Below are 16,785 nucleotides of genomic sequence, written 5' to 3'. Positions count from 1 at the left end.
ACATGGCGGGGAACATTGCTGGTGGGAGAGACAATGGAAAGTATTCGATAGACTGCAACCGAGTAAGCGAACTGTAATTGTTATCTCTAAAAGAAAATCAAATCTGTGAGCCAAGTTATACCAGATGTTTATGAACATGAATCGCGAGAACCATCTGAGATATTTTATTCGAAGAAAGCAAAATTAAAGTAATTAAAATGGCTGTACACGTTTTCGGATCAAAAACCCTCTGAAGACGACAAAGAACAGCTATTAGTGTAATAACACTATGAAGTCATTGAAGTGCATGTGTAATTTCAACGTGATCCTTTCAGTATGATAGTACCTAAGATGTATGTTACTGTAAGATATTCTACGTAATCAACAGTAATCCTTACTGCTAAAGTAATAAGTCCTGAACATGGCTGTTCCCTAGGAATCGACGTTACTACCGTTTTTAATCCTTTGATGATATGGACTCTACATGTTAACCATTCAGTGACCTTGCAAGACTGCCTACACTGGTGTGAGCTTCTATCTTGCCTACTACGACTTGTTCACTGAAAGGCTTCTTTGCAGTGTAATCACAAGTGCTCTGTAATATTGTAATTGAACAAGACGCAGTTCAGACAAAATAGACACGAAGGAACATATTTAAATGTAGCTATATGTGTTTGCATGTGTGTGAGTCCTTGTCCGCGTGTGTCTGTGTCTGATCGAGTTTGTGTGTGTCTTTTTCTTTGTGTGTAGAGATAGACACAGGGATAAATATAGGTGGATATATGTGCACCTGTTTCTATGTACCTATTCACACACAGGTGCCCACGCATCGATACTCATAAAACAAGGAACCCGCACACACATACATGTCAACATTCACGCACAGACATACAGACATATATATTTGAAAAATACTTAATCATTTTTGAGATGAAGATTTCAAATACACTTTATATACAAAATACCGATACCTTGTAGTGAAAATACATTAGTGAGCGGAAAATATACAATGGAGGCGAAATGGACTTCGTTAGATTTTCATCGAAAAATTGATTACACGCAACATGATAGCTAATAGATCGTTTCTCAAACAACTACCATTTTCTTCACTACACATCATTTTTCTTTTACAAATGGATATCTGCCTCAAGATAAAGGAATATAAACCTAAGCACAATCATATTCGCATTATATTCTGTTCTTAGTAATTTTATGAGCAGGTGACTATATATATTTATATATATACATATATATGCGTATGCATATATATATATATATATATATATATATATATATATATATATATACCTACATTTTCAGACGTATAATAACATGTACATACATATACGTGTGGTCTCCGTAAAGAGCATCAATCTATACTTCTTAAAGGCATTGACGTATAGCACTTTTTCTTGTCTTTGTTACAATATATATGATCTCTGCGAATATAATTCAGCAGGAGTTTCAAAGAGTATTTATGAATCGTACCTTTAAAAAGAAGTACATGCATTTATTTGATTATTGGAAGCTACAGATGTGATTCATGACAATACGACTCAGATAATACACATGCATACATACATACATTAGTACACACACACACACACACACACACACACACACACACACACACACACACACACATATATATATATATATATATATATATATATATACATATGAATATATATTCGCGTATATATATGGGGGGAGGAGTGAGCGTGTATGTGTGTGTATACCTATTCATCATCATCATCATTTAACGTCCGCTTCCCACGCAAGCATGGATTGGACGATTTGATTTGAGAACTGGTGAACTGGATGGCTACACCAGACTCCAATCTGATACGGCAGAGTTTCTACAGCTGGATGCCGTACCTAACGCCAATCACTCCGAGAATGTAGTGGGTGCGTTTTTACATGCTACCGGCACGCAAGTGAGACCGCTCGGGTGGTGATGTTACGGCTCCATTGGCACGGGTGCCAGTCATCGAATTTGGTTCAGATTCGATCTCACTTGCCCCAACATGTCTTCGCAAGCTGAGTTTAGTGTCCAACAAAGGAAGGTTGGCATGAGTGCCATTCGTATGATTATAGAATTCCGTAGTTATATAATTTATATAGACGCGGTCCTCCTCCAGAAATAATAACAGCCGAATACATTATGAGTGGTGAACATCAGTGAATGTTAAATCATTGTTAAGCCCATTCAACATGACTTAATGCTTAATAATCCAAATGGGGAGATTGTAATTTACATAGTTACATTACTATTTAATGAAACGCATCTTCTATATACTACAGTGCGTTACAATACCCGAGTGCTAGACAAAGGGCCGAGTATACCAACAACATATTACCCATATTATATTATCTTTTATCTTTTATGTACTTCATGGCCATACTGGAGCACCACCTTGAAGATTTTTTTTATTGGAATGTATCGAACCCATTCTTAAGAAATTTATCACCCCTGGCCCTTATTGTATCGGTTATTTTTTTCGAATCGCTAATTTACGGGTACTTAAACAAAAATTGTTCTCAAGCGGTAGTTGAAGAGAAATACAAACTACACACATACACATGCACACACAAACATACACACAATCACACACACATACACAGAAACATACACATACCCATATATTCCTACGATTGGATTCCTACGTTCTGGTATTGAACACGGAACAATGTAGTGCTGGTTATCAAGCTTCTTAACACACACAAGCGTCTGCGCCTATATTTAACAATATATTATGTGCTTCACATTTGATATATCTGTTCACGAATAATTCCTTATTAGCGACAGAAGCTTTAAGAGTTGGAGTACAGAGAGGTGGCTCTTAATTTTAAGAGCACCCGGCAAAATGCTTTGCTGTGATTAGTCCAATCTTACAATTTCAGTTCAAATTTCGCCGAAGGCGACTTTACCTTTCATCATTTCAGGGTGAACACTAAATAGATGTAATCGACTTACCCCGTCCCATGAAATAGCTGGTGTTGCGCTAAAATTGAAAGGAATATTAGTTCAGAATAGCATTAGGTATCTTATTTTAACGTGGATATAATGTATGGAATCAACAACAGAACCGAGAAGTTATCTCAAGGTCTAAACTGTTGCGTTATGACGACTTTCTTGCGGTCGATCCCCATTTCCTAAGGTATACAAAATTCTCTTGAATACAATCATTTCAATTGCGTTCCAAAACAAATCCTGTAAGAGATATTTTTCAAATATCCCCATTCGAAAAATCAGAAAATCAATACGTCATGCGAGCACTTGCAAGAATTCCCATACCGGATGAAAAAGGATCTAATATTTGCAGTTACAGCTGGTATAAATATAAACAATTATAGAGAATGAGACTAAGCCACAAAAACAATGAAAATTATCTGTACATTCTAAGGATATTTTAAATGTAAGCGAACGACTTAATCTACGCGTTTTTTTTTTCCAACACATTCAATGAAGTTTGCGTGCTCACAAACACACACGCAAACACATACACATGCCAATGTGTGTACATGTGTAAACTGGTGCAAAAATATTAATACATCAATAAAAGTACATATAAATATGGCTGCGTTTAAATATATATGTATCATTATGTGTGTGTATGTATATATATACATATATATACATATACATGAACATGTAAATATGTGCATACATGTATATATATATACACACACACATATATATATACTTTATATGTGTGTGTATTACAATCTTGTATATCGATTCTTTAAGGGCTCATTTTGTTATAGAAACAAACACTCAATAAGCTGTTAAGTTCGTTCTAAAAACTCAATATATGATAACGAAGTGGGACAAAAGGTACTTAAAATATATTATAAATTCATTCAGTCGTAAACTTATTTAAAACACAGAATATACTAAACATAATTCATGAGAGATCCTTTGTACCAGTACACCAAATATATTGCTTTTGTATTGATGTACGCACTTTAAAAGAATTAGGTCTTTTATTGTTCATCAACTACTTATTTTTTCTAAAGAATGTGATTTTGAACACCTGGTGTAATTTATGTATTCTATATAAGACTGGAAGTGACGCTTATCAGCACATTATCACAACTGTTATTTCTTGTTTCTAACGAAAATCCAAAATGAAATTCGCAATATTTCTCTGTCTCCTTCTTGTCGGTAAGTTATACACAAAATTATTATTTCCGTTTCGACATTGACAAATAAGAAATCATTTCTTTCTGGCTGTGTGCCTAGAATTGTTGTTGTTGGCACTCCGTCGCTTACGACATCAAGGGTTCCAGTTGATCCGATCAACGGAACAGCCTGCTCGTGAAATTAGCGTGCAAGTGGCTGAGCACTCCACAGATACGTGTACCCTTAACGTAGTTCTCGGGAATATTCAGCGTGGCACAGTGTGACAAGGCTGGCGCTTTGAAATACAGGTACAACAGAAACAGGAAGAAAGAGTGAGAGAAAGTGGTGGTGAAAGAGTACAGCAGGGTTCACCACCATCTCCTGCCGGAGCCTCGTGGTGTTTCCGCTCAATAAACACTCACAACGCCCGGTCTGGGAATCGAAACCGCGATCCTATGACCGCGAGTCCGCTGCCTTGACCACTGGGCCATTGCGCCTACACACACTATATATATATATATATATATATATATATATATATATATATATATATATATATATATATATATATATATATATATATATATATATATATATATATATATATATATATATATATATATATATATATATATATATATATATATATATATATATATATATATATATATATATATATATATATATATATATATATATATATATATATATATATATATATATATATATATATATATATATATATATATATATATATATATATATATATATATATATATATATATATATATATATAATACAAAGAATATATATGCATGTATACACACATATATGTACATACTTACATCTACATGTTTATATAGATGCATATCAGGGTAGAGGACGTTAGAACAATGAACTACAGTCAACGGAACGAACACATAGGAAGACAGATAGCCACTTGGAATTAATCCTTCGTCAGCTGCCTCTATTCTAACTAGACGTTTGGAAGATTATATATATATATATATATATATATATATATATATATATATATATATATATGTATATATATATATATATATATATATATATATTTAAGTCGCATGCAGTTGAATCAATATGTTAATAATCCCATTCTATGCTTATATATGCAGATAACGGGATGCTTAACTTTTTAATGCTAAACTGTGCACTTACGACATACGTAAAATGTAAATCGATATTTTTGATAATTTAAAATGTTACTTGACATTATAATTATTTCATATACGAATCAGACCATATTTCGCCTTATATATGATAATATACCAATACATGTCCAATGGCTTATTTTATGATGTAGTAAAATGTTTTAAATTGTTGATTATACCGCCTGTTGTATTTTTTACAAATTAAAAACTAATGTATATCATTGCTCGAATGGAAATAGATTTAACCGGACTGACTCTAAAGGTTTTATAGGTGTCCCTCCAAAATAAAAATAGAGTGCATGTATATGTCAATTTGCGTTTGTGTTTCAGTCTATGTGTTTTGTGTGTGTGTGTGTGTGTGTGTGTCTGTCTGCGTGTGTATACATCAATAACAAATATGTTCATACACGGAAGCATCCACATTTCACGTATAACATAATTTATTATTATTCGCATTAATACTAATGCGGTGAACCGGCAGAACCGTTATCAAAATTTTAGACCTTGTCTCTATACTAGATAGCATTATTGCTTGTTGCCATTATTATTATTATTATTATTATTATTATTATTATTATTATTATTATGTATTAATCAATTGAGCTGTTCTACATTTCACCTGAAGGTGCTGCTTTGTCACACAAGTGTACCCTGAAAGCTAAGAAGATGTGCTTGAAAGGCCCAGACACCGTTCTTAAAACAAGGCTCCATACCTGCATGTAAGTATAACTTTATATATTTCATTCATATTTGTATTATTAACATTTCTATTTAAAGCGGCGGCTTGGAAAAATGTTTAGCAACTTTGTATTTCCATCGCTTCCAGTGTTGATTAAATGAGCAACAAATGAGCAATTCAGGTCGATGTAATCGACTGAACCTCTTCATTTATCGATCAGGCCTTTTGTTTATGATAGAAAGCATTATTATAAATATTTATTTTTAATGTAAGTTAAGCTACGGTTGCCGAAATCACTGAGACTCCGGTACTGTTTAGTTTGTGGTTTGTTATATAATATGAACAGTATCCCATGTAATAAGACTTCATATTTGTTATTACTGACGTATTTTGTTATGTATGTGTCCATATATTCTGTATTCATACCGCGGCCTGTATTCTTATAGGTTTTGTTCCTGTTTTTGGTAGAGACGTTTACTTTAATCTATTTCAATTGTAATATAAGTAATCATGCGCACAGAGAACGGCCCTAATTGAAACAATGAAATGGCGTGCCTATTCATTTTTAACACGTTGTTGCAGATCTGAACGTGAATATACTAACCACTGCCGTATTTCCTTTCGGAGAACGCCTGTTTTCAAGTGATGTGTATTTACAACACACTGGATCTATAGGTTTAAGATGAATTTGTGAAACCGGCGTTTCGACCTGCTTTTCTCTTTTCCTTCAAAGCTACCTAAGGAGGGATATTCTAAGAAAGCAGGATGGCTTTTGCTCATAAACATCAGTAGAGAATTATTTACTGCCGGTTGCTGGTGATAAACTCTTAATAATATGGAACCCTTAACAAACTGTAAAGGAATAAGACATTATTCTGTGCCTTATAAACAGCGAAAATTAAAACGTGAACTAGGTTGCACATAACTGCTGTTGAGCTTCACGTAGAATGTATTACTTGAAGGGAATCACAACGTATAACAGGGATTTGTTACTGTCAGGAAGAATAACAGGAAATTAGTAATCGGTTCATATTTTATGTGGTTATCTTAACTCTTTCATCCCGTAACACCGGTTTACCGGTGGATGGCTTATTTTTCTCTATACCGTAGCTCCGCTCTACCGGTAGATTACCGGTGGAGTGCCAGGTATATGGTCAAATAAGCTTCAGGAGGTCAGAGCTCAAAGAGTTAAGGTAGCTTCATTTGTGTGCAATATCATTATATTGTATTTTCTACTATACACCGTATCTTAATATACTCGAATGTTGTTAATGATATGAATTTATGGAATACAAGCATTGCATGAATAGAATGCAAAGTGGTATAACAAATTTAATGTGCATAGGGGTGTAAAAGAAAGATTTCCAAGGTTTATCTCCCAAAACTCCACAGATTCGGTTTGATCATCATAAATGTAAATCCAGTTCCTTGCCGAGAGACAAAAATGATCAATTTCATGTTTCATTTGATTTGCATCAGTCACTAAACTTAGGAATTATTTTGCCCCATAACATAATAAAAGATCATTCGCATGAGACTGAAATAAAAAATGCTCCAAATATTGACATATATTTTTCTATTATAATATCGTACGCACATTTTCATTTTCAGGCGTCTCAAAAACTACCGCAACTGTATGAAAGGAAAAGATAATGAATGCTTTGAATATTTCAATAAAGTTTGGGAAACTGAATGTGTCGGTAAGATCTTTTATAGCAAACCTATTAATATTGATCTATTGATAGCAGGTTTAGCGGGATGAACTGGAAGAATCGATAGCACGCCGGATACAGTTCTTAGCATATTTTCTTCGTCTATATGTCCTAAATTCAAATTCCGGCGAGGGTGACGTTACCGTTCTTTCTTTCGGAGTCGATAAATTAAGTACCAGTTGTGTACTGGTGTCGATTCAAAAAATTCAGGCCTTGTGCCTATAGTAGAAATGATATTATTTATAGTGCTGGTACGCTGATATTAAGGTTATTTTCATTACATTAAATAAAATGCTTTGCGTTTATTCTTCCTCTTCTTATGGTACTAATTTGAAGCACCTCCGAAACCAAATTTACCTTTTATTAGTAAAATATTGATAAATTAATGTACAAATCACCTACAAGAATCGATATAATCAATCAATACCACTTTTAAAAACTGCTGACTTTCTGCATTTATCCGAATTTATAAAATCGATGAGCTGGCAGAATCGTTAAAATATCAGTCAATATGCATGTGTATTTCTTCAAACTCGTGCATTCAGAGTTCACATCATACCGAGGTCTACTTTGCTTATCATCCATTCGAGGACTGGGGTCAATAAAATAACGCATCATTCATTAAGTAGGTTCGATTTTATAGTATAATTCTATTAGCACACAATTGCTGTCTTGGATACCAAAATCCAAAACCATTAGTATTAGCTGCAAATTTTCGTACACGGCCAGCAATTTTGGCGGAGGGGAGGACTCGATTACATTCTCCCCAATACTCAAATGGTACATATTTTATGGACCACAAAGTATCAAAAGCAAAGTCGACTTCGGTGGAATTTTAACTCGGAACTTAAAGGTGGACGAAATGCTGCTACGCATTTTGATCGACCCGTTAAAGATTCTACTGGGTTACCACTTTAGAAACAATTAGTATCTTCATATTTATCAGTGGATAAAACAATCACAGCATCATCAAGGTAACATCATGCAGAATATTGTTTATCTTCGAAACATTTTGCTTTCAGCTCTTTACATCTCAATCCAGTTAAAGTCCCATGGCTTTCCCATTGGTATTTCACGTTTCAAGTTTACAATGTCGTTTCACATTTCACATTCACATTGACACTTCTGTATTCTATCATAAAATATTCCTGTCAGCTACTTACATAGTGGTTAGTATGATACAGTACATGTAGATACATCTGCTCAAAAGACATATTTAAGCAGTCCGGGGTTTATGTCTATTTCCATTGCAATACGACCAGTGACAGAAAGGGTGGAAATATTGGGAAGATAAGAATGAATTCTTCTTAATGTAGCCAAAGGCTGAGATTTGTAGTTTAACCTGTCGATTCATAAACCGAGTCACCTTCAGGAAAGGAGCATTTTCCTCCAGTTTCCACTTAGTTTCTCTCTAGGAAATTTCGTTCACAAACCTTTACCAGAATACATTTGACCAAACTAGGTACACTGATATCATATCCGTAAACTTATAAGATATAAGCGAACATCTAAACCACACAACAGTGTTTACGTTTATTGAGTTAAGCTATTTTATAGTAACTTCAAATATCGATACACATTCAATCTTTCATTTCAGAGGCTCCTTACAGTTAAATATTTTCTCCGAAACTAGATACGTAAGTACGACCACCTTATTACATCGTCAACATAAACACTTGTTTGATTATATATTTATATATGTCAGGATTCGACTGTACGATGTGTACGCAATATATTTTCAAAATATTTACATCGGATGCCTTCATTTCAATTACATTTCAGTAAGAGAGTATGATAAGAAAAATACATCTTCAGCAACGATATTTAATCACTGAAAAAAAATATAACCCACAACATTTCACATTTGCAGCAATAAAAATTGTTTTAAAATGACAATTTATGATGTAAAATAAACGGCAAAGCAATGTTAATATACTCAACTGTATATCATTTCGGGGTCGATATAATTATTACCAGTTGAGCACTGGGGCCGATCTAACCGGCCTATCCCACACCGGAAATTAGTGGCCTTGAGCCGAAATTTGAAACTAACATAATCAATAGTACGAAGGCAGCGATGTGACAGAATATTTAGCTTGCTGAGCATAATGTTCAATGGCATTCCGTCCGTCCTTATTTTCAGAGTTCAAATACGGCGAGTTGGGTTCATTAAAATAAATACCATTTGAATACTGGGACCGATGTAATCCATTTGCTCTCTCCTCGGAGCATGTTGACAGGGCTATCACTTTGAAACCTGTATACTAAATAATCCTTTCTACTGGAAGCACAAGGCCTCAAATTTGGGGGAAGGGGTTAAGTTAATTACACCGACCTCAGTGCGTAACTAGTACTTATTTAATAGTCCACAAAAGGATGAAAGGCGAAGTCGAATCCGGCGGAATTTGAACTCAGAACGTAGAGCAGGCGAAATACCGCTAAGCATTTCGCCCGGCGAGCTAACGTTTCTGCCAGCTCGGCGCCTTATACAAATATACTTAATAATACGACTGCAACTATACTATATGATAACACAACACGTGTGTCTGATGCCACTGTTATGTAATTGATTTCTAATAGATACACGGAAATTGTAATGCAACACTGGTAGAAATTATATGATTAAATTATAAACCGTAATAATCAATTAGATTAGCCACTGCTTTTCAAATACAATATATCATCTGCTTTATAAACGTCTCGATAATCATTAGCTTTTTCTATTTTGCAGATCCAGTTTCAAGAAAATGTGTTGTTGTGAAAATGGAAAAAAACAAATACAAAATGTAATAAAATAAAATGTTTAAATCAATATCTACTTTGTCCGTCTGTTCATAATTTATATTTGTTCCAAATGTTGAAATTTGAAATTCAGAATGTTTTCAGTCTTGAAAATGAAACATATTTCTGCATTAATTAAATATAATTATTCGATAAGCACAATGGGAATCAAATACTGCAGACGACATGCTAGAGCTCGTTAATCGCACCAACACATACAGAAAAGAAAAAAACCTAATATCTGCAAAAATAATTTTCTGAGTAAACGATGGTATACAGAAAGAATTTTGCTTCTCAGCCACATGATGTATGTGTGTGTTTGTGCTTGTGCTTTTGTGACTGTGTTTCCCCCTTCCCCACTGCTTGTTGGACTGTTTCAGTCCCCATTACCGATCGGTTTCTCAAAAGAATGTGAAAGAATAGACATCAGGTTACAAAAACTTTACACAAAACTTTCATAGGGTTGTTCCACAGCATCATCTCAATGTAATGAGTGAAAAAAAATAATAAAAGGTAAGAAATAAATACACGTAGGTTATTAAACATACATAGGTGAGTTTCGTATATATGTAGGTTTATAGGCTTGCATATGCGCGTGTTAATTATTGCTGTTTGTTGAAGTCTTTCAGTGAACAAACTGGTCGGTGACGCGCATGCAATCTCTATACGAAACACTTCTATCCATGATAACCGCCACATGTTCTCCGCTCATTTATTTAATTTCTTACACACACACACACACACACACACACACACACACACAGAAACACACACACACACACACATAAACACACACACACACACACACACAAACACACACACACACACATACACATATATATATATATATATGTGTGTGTGTGTGTGAGTGCGTGTATGTGTGTATGTGTGTGTGTGCATGTGCATGTGTGTGTGTATGTGCATGCATTCACATGTATGTATTCCGATATTTATATACATTTGTTTGTAGGTGTCTGTGTGTGTTATCTGGCTGCGTCAACAGAAAGACAGAGAGAATGAGAGGAAGGAGAGGTAGAGGGAGGCGAGAGAGAGAGAGAGAGAGAGAGAGAGAGAGTGAGAGAGAGGAAATGGTAACCATGTTTCGAGTACCCCTTTTCAACATTATTATATAATGATCATACTGAAATTAGATAAGCTGTCTATACAAAGTCATTGAAGCGATCCTGTAACAATATTATTCTTCATCACAAATTCAGCTTCATGACACTACATATTAATTATTAAGCCCATGCGGTCGTGGAACTATCGAATGCCAATAAATTAGAAACATTACATATTTATTAGTGTTTATTAAATTTCTTGCATGCATTTATGAATCCTAAACATTAAAATCTAATAAGATCTTGTCTCCGTTTTGTCTCACTGATTCTTTTTAAAGAAGTCTAGTGTGGCCGTTATTATGGACTTCAGAAATAATTGTCTTAGGTAATTTAATGAAATGCAAAATGTGTATGAAAAGTTATAATACCATTTGGTACATCGGATATCAAAGACTATTAAACTGCGGAATTCTAGGAATTGACTGATAATAAATTCAATATTTGTTATTTGGAATAGCATCATCGTGGGAATCAACATATGTTATTCTCAACGAAATCATGGCAATCTGTCAAGTGATAGGTTCCACTGCCTCCACTAGAAAGATATTGTCTGTTTCTATTTAATAAAGAACTGCTCAACTATAAAGATATATACAACCGCGGATCTCGTTTTTTTTTCTTCTTCCCCGATTTTAATCTATAAATAATTATACACATTGTATTTTCCCTCGTCTGTTACAATTATTATCATTGTTGAATTTAATTATATGACACTAGAGAAGCATACAATGTCATTAACTGATTCTTATATACAAATTTGTATTAACTATACTATATACACACGCGCGCACATTTTTTTATCAATTTATATCTACACCTATAAGTATGACCGAGTCTATATGGTGTGGCTGTGTATACGTTTCTTAGGTGCGACATCGTAGTAAGATGTTTGCTTCCCAGTCAAACCTTGGGCTAATGTATTCACCCCTAGGCTACCCGGAGACTTGTGACTTGTGACAAATATCCATCAAATGTAAATAATGTAAATAATCTACATAATTCCCCATCTCTTAAATATAGATCAGAAAATGTTTGATCCGTATATAAAATTGCACCCACATACGTCATACAACTTAACTCTCAATCCGCATCGAAAAACGGAAAAAAATGATAACTGGAAACATATTTTCAATGTGCTAATTATATTGATTGAAAATAGAATTACTGTTTAAAAAATAAATAAAAAACAAACAAAAAACATACATCTGTACAACTATATAGAATTTGAATAACATAAAAATGGGCCATCATACGTCACAAATAACGAATGCATACAGCGTTTTAGAAACGAAAGCCGCAAAATTGAATAGTCTACGCTTACATGTAGGTAATCTTTACACGGATATATTTTCCACTAAACCGGATTTAACCAAGATGAAAACCATCACCCTTCTGTTAGCTCTTTCTGTTATTGGTAAGTAACTGTGAGACAATCATCTTCATATTGACAAGAATGTGTTTTAAATGTTTGCATGATAAACACGTTCTGACTTTCCCCTCTGTATCTCTTTATTTTAATTTAGCTTCTCCCTTCCCATTTACCTAATTCCTTCTTCCCCTTTCTATTCAGCTGCTACGCTACCCTTTCTCGGGTAGCAGAATCGTTAGCGCGCCGGGCGAAACTTGTAGTGGCATTTCGACTGTTTTTTTTTGTTTTTTTTACGACCTGAATTCATATTCTATCAAGTTTGAATATTCCTTTCATCATTTTAGCGTTGATAAAACAAATACCAGTCGAGTACTGGGGTCCATGTAATCGACCTATCTTCTCCCCGACTGTTGCTGGAATCGTGCCATATTTGAAACCAATATCTTTCGTTTTATAACTTTAGCGCCCTCATTTCTTTGACCACAAATTTCTTGCGTCAACATCTCTCACTTTCTATCTTGAAATTTTCTCTCTTTTTAACTCAAACTTACAATCTCTCTCTCTCTCTCTCTCTCTCTCTCTCTCTCTCTCTCTCTCTCTCTCTCTCTCTCTCTCTCTTTCTCTCTTTGTTTCTTGGTTATCTATTTAACTTCCCCTATTTTTATCTATTTAACACTGTGCTTCTTTCTCTTTTTCTTCAGTATTTCTCACATCGCATTCTTTCGCCTTTTAACCATATCTTTAGACATAACTGATCAATCCTTCCGCTTCATTTATGGATTACTCTCAATCAATTTCCGTCCATTTTACTCTGATTCGTTACCTCTTCATCTATTTCTTCATCCTTGCCTTATTCTCCTCCCCCCTCTCTATATGCCTCTCTGTGTCTCATCTCTACTACACAGTTGTCCGATGTTAATCGTGCCGATGGATTTCATATTACAGTGTCTTGGCTACAACCTCATGAAACTCTGTAGAATTTTAATATGTTAAGACTTAATCGAGTGTTGTATCAGCGTTACGTAAAGATTTTAGAAAAGTCTAAACATTTTTAGGGATCTCTGCGGATGGTAGCTGTCCCATACAAGCCAAGACGGTGTGCTCAAAAGCTTTGGATCTGTTTCCTGAAAAGAAAAAAGACGACGATTACTGCAAGTATATATACGTTTTCTTATTACAACTTTTTCTGTAACAACAGCTTACATTTTTCTATTTTTGTTAAAGGTATGAAATCATAAAATGAAACAAACTCGTTTTCATGTATTAATTCTAAAGAAAGAGGTGTCTTTAAAGGGGAAAATCCACAAGGTAAAGAAAGGCTTAAAAGGGATCAGGTTGAGCGTATATACACGCAAATGTGGGGATTAGTAAATCAGACACCAAAAAATTTAATTCAGAGAAATTCAAACAGGGAATGATTAAATGTGGCGGGCTAAATGTATTAGAGGAGGGAGAGGGTTATTAAGACAGGGAACGGTGAGAGGAGAAAAGATATCTCTGACGATGGAGGTTCGTCTCTTTCTATGTTAAATGCATTCAAACAACCACATTTCGTTGAACTAAATAAACAAATATCATGGATCACCGAACCCTAAGAATCACTGTTTGACTTGTAATACCTGTCTTCTATCCCTTTAATTTTCTCTATCATTTTCTTTTTGTATGTATACATATATTTGTTTTGTATTTTATGGAGTTAATATACTTAATACATTGATGTCTACTGTGCTTACCCTCACATTTGCTTATATGTTAATACACATGTATATATGTATATGTGTATATATGTATGTATATATGTATGTATGTATGTATGTATGTATGTATGTATGTGTGTGTATGTATATAGTGTTTAAAGTGCTCTATAGATACCGTATATCGAAAACAAGGTGGTTGTTAGAATTTGGAGAATTTCTTTCTTAGCGCTTCCGTTCGTTTTTCGAACTGCTTCAGACAATGTCAAAATCAAAATGCATGTGTGTATGTATGTATGTATGTATGTATGTATGTATGTATGCATGTATGCATGTATGTATGTATGTATGTTTCTATCTATCTATCTATCTATCTAATATATTCGAGGAGGTATTCCAATGTTACCGGAAAATTTCTCTGTGTAACAAAATAGCTGTAATCCTGGCTTCCGCCGCTAGAATCACGTGACGCAACCCTCAGGTATCATAGTATAAGGCCGAACTGTCATTTGGTGCGTCCTTCTTTTGCAGTGCCTCTCTCCTGGTCGCCAATGTTTGCGATGGCAGAATGGAAAGAACAGCGTGGCTGGAAGGAAATACATTTTATGGTACAATAATGTATATATTCACATATATTACCCTATGTTTTTTTCTTTTTCATTTTTTTTTTCAGCCGTGTTGATTATTATGCTTCCTGTTTAGGCAGAGTACACCATGGCTGTTCTGATTACTTCGATAGGATTCATGAAATGTACTGCAAAAGTATGTTATTTAAAATGATTTTAGTTTTTAAATTGTTTGTAAACATAAACTAAGCCCAACAAAAAATAAACATCAACGAATTATATTTCGAACAACAAGGATTTTATCATTTCTTATTGTGTTTTCACGTCTCCCTAACATTAGAATGAAATTTAGACATATTTTGCGAAATATTTTGAGAATTTAAGAGACTATAATAAACGAATGGGGGCAGCAACTAATTTATGCCGCTATACGCTCTCTGGTTGACTGAGCAATTTAGCATGAAGTATATTTATAGGCAATTCAGTGCTTTATTCGTAACCGTTAACTATATTGATCAGAATTAACCATGCAAAAACAGTATTTCTATGTGAATCAAATTTACATTAAGTTAAAAGATACTTTGAATTTGGAATGTAATCACCATAAAAATCTAATTAAACGTTTCATTTTTATTTTATTAACGTAGGAAATTCGACCGATAGACTGCATGGCATAATGAAATCTCACATCATATTAATCGTATCTATTATATCTGCCTTGGTGTGAAGAAAGAGAAATTCAACTAAGAAAATGTTTGACGTAAGAATAATTGTAACTATTTAATAGCTTTAATGCTTGTATTTCTACACGACTACCTTGGAAATGATGGGCATCTTTTTAAGCACCTCACCCTTCGAACCGTTATATTTACGTTCATGTCAGGAATCAATACTAGATCAATCTAATATAATTATCAAAAAGCAAGTATGCGTGAGTATACATATAAGTAAGCATGTTTTTAAGCATGTTTTTGTGTATATGTGTATGTATGCAGTTTAAGGACTGCCCATATTTTACGTAGATTCCTGGCATTCAGAAGGCCGGTTATTTTGTCTTCATGTCGTAACAGAGGAAACACGTTCAAGATTGGAACATTTGGGGAAACTGGTGAAGTCGATTGCATAAACCCCGCTACTTTCTATATTGACTCCCAGTACATGAAATGCAAAGATGCGCTATACACGATTCGAATTGAGAAGTTAAAGAGCCGGAATATGACAGTAAGAATTGTGCCCGACGTACTAATGTTTCTGCCAGCTGGGTATCTTGATTCTCTACATGGATACAACTTAATGTATCTAATACTATTTATTAAGTTCCTGTAATAATACTGAAACAACATCAGAAAATGATGGCAGGCCAGGTTAGATAGTTTTTCAAAGAAACCCCAAACCCACATTACTAAAATATATACAGTAAACATTACTTGTTAAATGAAAATCAATATTTTATTCAAAGAATTCAATATATATTATTTTGCTTTCTTTACAGGGCAGGTTCCAGTCAGTAACTAATCTACAGACTGTCTCTATGAAGTATATTCTGAATACATATAGAAATAAATATTTCTTGATGCAATTGCTTA

At 34.1% G+C, this 16,785-nt stretch overlaps 1 protein-coding gene and 1 long non-coding RNA gene across 3 annotated transcripts; both read left to right on the top strand.

The window, feature by feature from the left end:
* Positions 1–4,035: 4,035 nt before the first annotated feature.
* Positions 4,036–10,480, top strand: LOC149132078 (uncharacterized). 2 transcript variants are annotated; one of them, XR_016245071.1, is made up of 5 exons: positions 4,036–4,147; positions 5,903–5,996; positions 7,568–7,656; positions 9,266–9,305; positions 10,400–10,480. It is a non-coding gene; the product is annotated as an uncharacterized LOC149132078 (long non-coding RNA). The 2 variants fall into 2 exon arrangements; XR_016245072.1 differs by lacking the exon at positions 4,036–4,147 and adding an exon at positions 5,483–5,539.
* Positions 10,481–12,794: 2,314 nt separating this feature from the next.
* Positions 12,795–16,785, top strand: LOC106870881 (uncharacterized). The gene is made up of 5 exons (XM_014917119.3): positions 12,795–12,984; positions 13,995–14,094; positions 15,307–15,395; positions 15,847–15,959; positions 16,692–16,785. Exons 1-4 carry the CDS (start codon positions 12,810–12,812, stop codon positions 15,924–15,926), a joined length of 444 nt encoding a protein of 147 aa, XP_014772605.2. The 5' UTR covers positions 12,795–12,809; the 3' UTR covers positions 15,927–15,959; positions 16,692–16,785.

Source organism: Octopus bimaculoides, chromosome 18, assembly GCF_046866305.1.
Source record: "Octopus bimaculoides isolate indiv1 chromosome 18, ASM4686630v1, whole genome shotgun sequence".
Lineage (NCBI taxonomy): Eukaryota > Metazoa > Mollusca > Cephalopoda > Octopoda > Octopodidae > Octopus > Octopus bimaculoides.
Note: the sequence above shows the minus strand (reverse complement) of the source record. Positions and strands in the feature narration are given on the sequence as shown.

What these genes read in the sequence shown, in the direction of transcription:
- LOC106870881 (XM_014917119.3), top strand. Translation starts at nt 12,810, where the DNA reads ATGGGCCATCATACGTCACAAATAACGAATGCATACAGCGTTTTAGAA. An exon ending in AAAGACGACGATTACTGCAA is followed by an intron (nt 14,095 to 15,306) that starts GTATATATACGT and finishes TTTTTTTTTCAG; the next exon opens with CCGTGTTGATTATTATGCTT. An exon ending in TCATGAAATGTACTGCAAAA is followed by an intron (nt 15,396 to 15,846) that starts GTATGTTATTTA and finishes TTATTAACGTAG; the next exon opens with GAAATTCGACCGATAGACTG.